Source organism: Pteropus vampyrus, unplaced genomic scaffold (assembly GCF_000151845.1).
Source record: "Pteropus vampyrus isolate Shadow unplaced genomic scaffold, Pvam_2.0 Scaffold139, whole genome shotgun sequence".
Taxonomy (NCBI): domain Eukaryota; kingdom Metazoa; phylum Chordata; class Mammalia; order Chiroptera; family Pteropodidae; genus Pteropus; species Pteropus vampyrus.
This window is the reverse complement of record NW_011888920.1, coordinates 2,590,880-2,599,078: the sequence shown is the minus strand read 5'-3', so window position 1 is coordinate 2,599,078 and position 8,199 is coordinate 2,590,880. Positions and strand designations below refer to the sequence as shown.

At 34.3% G+C, this 8,199-nt stretch overlaps 1 protein-coding gene across 3 annotated transcripts in view; it reads right to left on the bottom strand.

Annotated features, from left to right (window-relative positions):
• GRIA4 (glutamate ionotropic receptor AMPA type subunit 4) overlaps positions 1-8,199 on the bottom strand; it is a 344,684-nt gene that overhangs the window by 12,688 nt on the left and 323,797 nt on the right. For 2 of the 3 annotated variants that reach the window (XM_011368116.1, XM_011368115.1), the window contains exon 15: positions 809-923. In XM_011368116.1, coding sequence (XP_011366418.1) covers positions 809-923 — 115 coding nt within the window. Of the gene's footprint in view, positions 1-808; positions 924-6,933; positions 7,049-8,199 lie in introns of all 3 variants that reach the window. The other variant, XM_011368114.1, reaches the window with a different exon arrangement.

Below are 8,199 nucleotides of genomic sequence, written 5' to 3'. Positions count from 1 at the left end.
GAGTCCAAGAATCTTCAACTATGATTTTCTGGCATTGTTACTATGTTCTATTAATGTGGGCAAGCATTTCGATTCATTGATAAATTGTTACTTTTTTCTTTAGAATGAAAGTACAACTATTTGTCACACTATTTACATTTGTACTCAACGAAATCAGGCTTATAGTTTCCTGAGTTTGTCTAAAAAGAATTCACGACTAAAAGATCTTAGAACTTGAGAATATTAGTCAGAAAACATTGATTTATTTAAATCATTTTGATAAAATAGATTTGGAATATTCATTATGTTTATCTGTCGGCCCGAAAATATAATAGGGCCCCTTCAAACTAAAGTGTAATGGTTGCCAATATAGTGACAAAAGACTAAACTTCTGAATAAGATATATTTAATATTTAAAATCTTTTTCTGAATGACTGCTGATAGTTTTCCCATTTCTTGTTTTAAAAATACATCTGTTCTTGAAATAATAAATGTCATGGTCTTTGCCTCCAAAACAAATAAAAACCTAACCAAAAAGCACTACTTTTATTAGTGGTACATAAGTTTGAGAATAATATAGGGAATTTTATTATTTTATATATTTCTGTGGTTAATTTAAATTTGTTTAAAAGCCTTAATATTGGGAGCAGGTTGCAATTTCCTGAAAAGACAGTCCCTGTGGCTGAAATTTATATTAGCTTCTATTTAGGCAGTGTATAGAGAAATGTTTAGTTTTCAATCGTTTCCATATGCTTTTTATGTGCGTGTGACAATCGCTCTCATTACTGCTTTGTGAACACAAGAGGAGGCCCGAACTGCAGCGACTGACCTTGCTTCCAGAGTCCTTGGGTCCACATTCACCTTTATCGTACCACCATTTGTTTTTCAGCTTGTCTAAGACGCCTGCCTCACTGAGTTTCAAAACGGCAAGGTTTACAGGAGTTCTTCACGTGGAAAATAACATAAATAACATTATATATGTTATTTTATGTTATTCAAGTAAAACTACATTAGAATCGCATGGCAAAGTGACAGAGCAGAGGCCACAGTAGGTGCTATGTCTTGTACTGTAGGCCCAGGTTTAGAATCAGACATAAAACTGGGGCCTGCTCCATCGCTTTAGGTAACAGGCACATACTGCTAGGGAGGATTTTTAAATAAAATATATGCAATTACTGTGAATCCAAAACTATTGGCCTGGGTTGGGTTACAATTTTCCCAACATAAGTGTGGGAGTCATTCAAAACCCGAAAGTTCCTTTTTTCCCCACTTTCAAAATAAATGGAAGTGGTTGTAGGTTATCAGACAGACTTAAATAGAAGGTACATAGGACTGGTTTCATTTCTCACATGCATTATGATTTAGGTAGTAGGATTTTACTTAATGCTATAAAAGGATGTCTACAGCGCCCATCATTAAATGAATTCCTTCACCACTCTCATCCAGGACTGAATTGAAAGAGGAGGGTGATTCTAGTGTTACTAAGGACCACTTCATGCAGAGGAAGGTCCTTATACACACAGATATGTAAATAACTATTTTAAAATATAAGCCCATGCTGATCTTTTCCTTCTGAATTGCAGTATTTAACTATCACCAGGAGCAATTTTCAATCATCTTCTGTCTACATATTAATATGTTTGAAGTATGAAGGGGAGGGACTATGATATATTCTACTAATTCTTAACAACAAATACATGATAGGTTTGGGGTAAACGAGATCTTTATCAATAGACAAAACTCTTCGTACTATAAAATCTCATTTTTCTTTTCTACCTTCTTTGAGTCTTTCAATTCTAAATGTTTCATAAAGAGTCTCAAAGAGTCAGTCATCTCTCAACATCAATGTTCCAAGGAATCTAAGAATTCTTTCTGTTTTCATTCCCATGTTCACCTCTGTGTGTATACAATAAAGGGCAAGAAGATGAAAGGGAAGCGGCAACTCCTAGCATCTTTTGTTGTTACTGTTTTTGTGGTTGGTTGGTTTTTGTTTCTTTTTGCTTTTATAAACACTCAGGGAGAGACTTGTCGCAGTCCTCTTGACATTTATAAGGCTACCACAATTGTTTTATTTGGCTGTATCTCTTAATGCCTCTCTTCTTCTTGGAAAGGTTGAGTGCTTTTGGAGAAACGCAGCATGCATTTATTTAGTTACTGGAAAATTAATTCCATAAACCTATTTACACAACTAGGTAATGCATTTCTAATGATGGTGATAATGGTAACTAACATTTTATATGTTTAGTTGCTGTTATCATTTGCATTTTACAAAGGAGGAACCAAGGCACAGAGTTTAACTCATCTATTCACAGAACTAGGAAGTAGCTGAATCAGAATTCGTAACAGTCTGACTTCACAGCTTGTGCAATTAACAACATTAACGACAGAAGACTCATGAAATGGAGTTTCTGGTTTATTGAGTTTTCTGGGTAACAGCTTTAGTTTGACCCATTTATTTTGTACTGTTGGTTCTGAAAAATGTTTTAAAAATATGTTTTTCTTTTTGTTTATCTGGTTTCTAAACAGAATTTAACTTTTGTATGAATGTTATAAGATCTTACAAGGTTCGTTATTCCATTTAAGAATATGCATTTGCCACATTCCCAGAATCCTGTTTTTTGGATTAAAATCTAACATGATTTAACATTTTTTACTAAAAGCCAAATTTGGGATGAGATGGGGTAAAGGTTATGGTTTCTTGGGGTGCTTGGTTAATTTAGCCCCAATCTAGGGGCTATCTACAGACTCCCTCCCCTACTTCCACACTTCACCCTCCACCTCTATTTCTGAAGTGACTCCTATAAAACTACACCTTGGGTTGGTGGGTGAACTGCGAATTCCTTGAGAGCGAAAGCCACGTTTCACTCATCTATGTAAAACAGTATTTACCAGGGTATCCAACTCAGTGTAAGTGCTCTGTAAAGTTGCTACATTTAAATTATTTTGAATTCAGAACAAGAGTTTTCCTTTAACTGATACTATAAGAGTTTTTAGGTTTCTAGCCCAGGTTTGCTGAAGCCTTTTAAAACCCATTTAGGTACATTATATTAACCTATATTGCACTTCTTGAATGGGTGCAATGGGAGGAGGACTTAATGCTGAAAATAGAAGAAAAATGAAAGCAGTTTCCTTCAAGTTTCTTCCAGAAGGGGAGGTTGCAGGCAAATTAGAAGATTAGATGAAGACCGCCTTTGGCTTATCTCTGTCCCTTCTTAAAGTCTTACTTTTTCCACTCCCTTTGTTTTTCTCTTGCCTCTTTGTCCCTTTTTCTATTCACTCCAGTAGCCTGACTTTAGACAGTAAGATTAGATTGAAATTTTAAATATATTTATTATTAACCAGACTTAATGGTTGACTGGTGGAATGTCAGGCACTGAGCAAGGATTTTATTACTGAGAGATCCCTTTACCAAGAGTTAGCTTCTCTTACTGGCTTTTGTTTATTATAAAAAGTTTTCCTTGCTATGAATTCATATTTTCTATAATAACCCCTTTATTCTTGCATTGGCTTCCATGGCTGCTGTGAAGGGGTATAGGCCATTTACAAGTGTAACCTATTTTAGACAGGAATGGGCTGTATTCTTCAAAGAGCTAAATTAAAAACTGGGTATTTTGTGATCTAATATAATTCCCGAAGAGCACATTATTTGATAATTGCATCTACAGAATGAATGATTTTTATATAATTATGCAGATCCATGAGTGAGCCTATTTTTATACACATAGAAGTAGAATAAAGTATAAAACGCAGAAAATATAAATAATTTTATACATCATGGATGATTATAGGCATTTGCCAACATTTCCATCTAGAACCAGGATTAAACAACTTACATAACAATTGGCATAAAATTCTGTATGTGGTTTGTGCTTAGGCTCAATGATATCAGATTAACCAAAGTGGAAAATGAGTTTTAGACATTACAATGATATTTTTAATTTGTTCATTGTCAATTAGTAAACCTCTGTTATTGTATTCACAAGAACGAGTATGAATTTCTTATGATCATAAAAAAGACCACATTGCAATAATGTTAACATTATTGAATAAGTTTTTAAACAAACAAATTTGTACCCCCAAAATCATGCCTTTCTGCTTTATTTCATTTAAGATGTAGAATCTATTTTCTTGTTTCTTTTATAAAATTTTTACATTTCACTGTGAAGCTTCTGGGCCGAGGGCTGTCACGCTCAGAGCTGCATGCTCTGAGAATGCTTATCAGTTGAGTGGGGATGTTAATTATTTTGCAGCCCTGGGGTGTGACTGGAAGCTGCCAGAGACTTTAAATAGTTCAGTTGTTGGTTGGTTATATTAAATCATAAGCTCCCTGAGAGAAAGGACAGTAAGGAATTCTCCTTTTTCCCACAGGTACTGGGGCTATGGCCTTGGTTAAAGCAGAAGTTTAATAATTTGCTGCTGACTACAAGGCTGAAGATATCCTCCCTGGTTACAATCCTGTGAATGACAGGTGGGTCAATTTTCTCCTTATAGGAACCTATTCATATGAGGAACATGGTTTTCCCCTTAGTTTTCTCCTACCAAGATTCTGTATATGAAAATCAGATAACACCAGTTTTCAGCATGCTTGTGCTGAGATCTCTAAATGTGTATTCCCCTGTGCCCCGCCCCTCCTAGCGAATTGGCAATATTTAATTGGCTCTTCTGCTTTGGCTTTACACTCAGCAAAGGCTTAAGATCTAGCTTCATTCTCCAATTCAGCATTTTTGTTCCTTATTTTCCCTCTTTTGAAGATTAGGCAAAATGGGAGAGGCAAGGTGAGTTTAAAGAAAAAATCAGACACCTGAAGAAGGTAGAAACAACAATGAAAAAGCAACAACTACCTGTTGGTAATTTACTTTGATCTAAATTAGGTGAGGCTATTTAAATATCACCTTTTATCACAAATTCAGATTAGGGCATTATTATCGTTTAGATTGTAATCACCTATTCTTTTGGTGATAAATACTAGATCAATATTTTTTAGTATGAAAACAAAATTCCTGAGGGAAAATGAAGCATAATGCAATTTTATTTGGGGGAGCATTTTAGGTTAATTTTTGTAACATTTTAGAAATTACTTGTTAAGATTTGAAATACCATTTTGTAGTTCACCGAATACCTACGAGAACAAGTAATTTGATTTTTGGAAATTATAAGTTTAGATTCATATTTATTTCTTTAGACAATAAATATTTATTTAGTGTCCATTATATACCAAACAGTGAGTTTCATGGAATCAGATTAAAATCCAACTGCGTTGTCTGACCTTATTTAAATAAATTAAAATGACTCTTGTTACATAGATTTTTCCATTTCTGCTTCTGCTTGCTTATTTATTTTCCTTCTTGAGTCTTTAATATACACTAAAATAGAATTTCATTATTCATTTTTGTGGAACATTTTATCTGTTAAGCGGTGTTATACTCTTTTTCTATTTGTAATAAAAAATTAAAATTTGCAAGTAAAATTTTTCTAATGGACTAGAATATCCTTGCTTTTGTTTCCTCTGGTGCTATTAGAGCACATTTTCTTACACTTCTAATTTGCATGGAGAAATAGTAGATTATTAGTGTAAACTTGAATAATTTTCTCTACATATATACGTACGCATATATTTATTTATATTTTTATGGAAACTATCAGTATATTCTAGGCAAATTAGGGCTCTATAATATAAAAAGAACTAATACTCATTAAGAAAACATGGTTGGTGACCTGAACAGAGATGTCTTGAAGGGGAACCATCCTGGAGGAAGCCCTAAGAACTCTTTCTAGGCTCTCTCTGCTCTTGTTCTGCAGGAACTCAGATTCTCTCTCGGAATAAGGACGTGGATGATCAGGAGTGGGTCCACACAATTCTGTTGTTTCTTTCTCTTACACGCCTCCCTCTGTGACCAGAATTATCATTTGGCAAAGTTATTAGATGGAAATACACAAGTGAGCTGAATTTCAAAGGCTCTTTAGAATGGGAGTTGAGGGGAAGTTTGTGGCATTGAAAAAGGGTGAAGTCGGCAGGCATTTAGCAGATACTTCCTGAAAACAGAGCATTGTTTTGTGGGTTGGGTGGCCAAGTGAGAGAATTTATAGCCTGAATAAGAACCTGAAGAAAAGTAGAACTTCTTGTTTTGGGTAATTCTCTAGCTTTTAAAAGAAACACAAGAATGTATACTTCTAAATTTTTAATGTTCTTATATATCAATGGAAGAAGGTATATAAGAAAAGAAAAATCAGAATATTGCCATCTCTGAATTGTTTTTAATGTTTTTTTCTAATCGTATACATTTTTTTTCTTTAGACACTGTTTAGAAATTTAAAAAAATTTTATGAAGCTGGAAATATGACATGGATGTAGTGAAGACAAAGCTGAACTGCTCTTGTTTTTAGAGCTTGATCGTTTTGCAGTTTGATCCATTTATAGGAGGCAAAAACATCTAGCTCGTATGACTATCTTTGATTTATTATTTAACTTGTTATTTAACAGAAGCCTGAGGGTTTAGGTGGAGAAATGATTTTCTGGTGGGTGTGCTAGACCGATATAGGTGAAGCCAGGTTGTTGCCGTTACTTAAAAACATTTCATAGAAGTTCTATTGAAGAAAACAAGAAACACATACCCTCTCTTGTTCTCCCTCCTTTCTTCACTAAATTGCTCTTTAAAAAACTAGCAATCCTTGCTGCTTTCCAAAACCAAGGTTTATATGAGTACAATGTGTGATCCACAACCTTTTCAAAGCCAGAGATTTTCAGTGACTATTTTAATTAGGTTGTTTAGTGTGTCCTTAAATTGATAACTGTTGCAAATATTTTTGCTTTGACAGTAATTGCATACTTAAGTTTGTGAAGGGACTTGACTAGCAATTCTGGTGGTATTAGTAGGTCCAAACTGTAAGTCTCCCAGCAGATGCACCTATTACTTTACATACTGTTTACCCGCTTTTGGTGACATTGAGGCTAACCTTGGAGTCACCTCCCCCGCTGCCACATTCTCCTTTGTCGTACCACCATTTGTTTTTCAATTTGTCCAAGAGGCCTTGTTCATTCAGTTTTAAAACTGCGAGGTTAACAGCATTTCTTGAAACGATAAAACATATTTTGTAAGAAACTGCACAGCTGTTAAGATGTTAGAAGGAATGAGGACTTAAGTAAGCTCTTTCATAAGCTTCTCCCAGACGCTAAATAAACCTCTCATTTTGCCATTCCTGCAGCTCCTTCCACAGAGTCCAAACCAAAGGCAATGGTAAACTAATTTCAAAGTGTATTAAACATGTAGTATTTAGTGCTGTTCACTTTCACAGTTCATTTACTGTCAAATAACCGACATCATCATCAACCAATTACATAAATTTCTTTTCAACCTTAAATTTACTAGTAATTGAGAAAGAATTGTGTCTTGAATTCCTTTGCCTAGAATGTCAACGACTCAAAAGAGACTGAAATGAAAATTCATTCCCATAAGGAAAAACATAATGGCATAAACAAACCAACAAGCCAGCCACTAATTTGTGTGTGCTGATTTCCTGACAATAGGGTATGGTTTAATTATTATTCCTTTTATTGTTTGTGAGAGTTTAGTTTGTTCATTTGCTTGATTTAGTTGGTCTGAGAATTTAGAATTTCCATGTTTGATTCAGTTACTCGGGCTGGAAGTCATAGGATAGTCAAGGTGGTAACAGTTTTTAGGGAAAAGTTCTTATATTTGAATTAATTACGTGTTGATTCTTAAAGAAATTGGATGCTATTTAGAAACTAGGATCACATAGCCAATTTGACTGTTTCAGTAATTAAACCCCAGGAAGTCCTGCTGCATGTGATGTGGACTTTGCAAACACTCTAGATTAGATTTTCTCCACGTTTCTCTCTATAGGGGAATAGAAGTAGCATTTTCTAATTATTCTCTAGAAGAATTAAAAAAAAGTGTCGTGGTTTTTTGCCCTCTCCCCCAATGCATTTGATTTCTTTCCTACTTTCAAGTTACATTTTTAAAATGAAGAATTATCTCTTTCAAGACGTTTTCCTATCATATAATGAAATTCTCTTAAGTTAGGAAATGGCTTATATACTGAGAGAATTTGGGTGCAGTTTGTGCTGTGTTGTTTGATAAATACTGAGTTTGGTGATTACTTAATGCTAAATGAATTATAAACAAAAGAAAACAAAACTACACCATATTAATGAGTAGCACTTGAACATTGATTTGCAAGTGAAATATCATTCAGTTGACT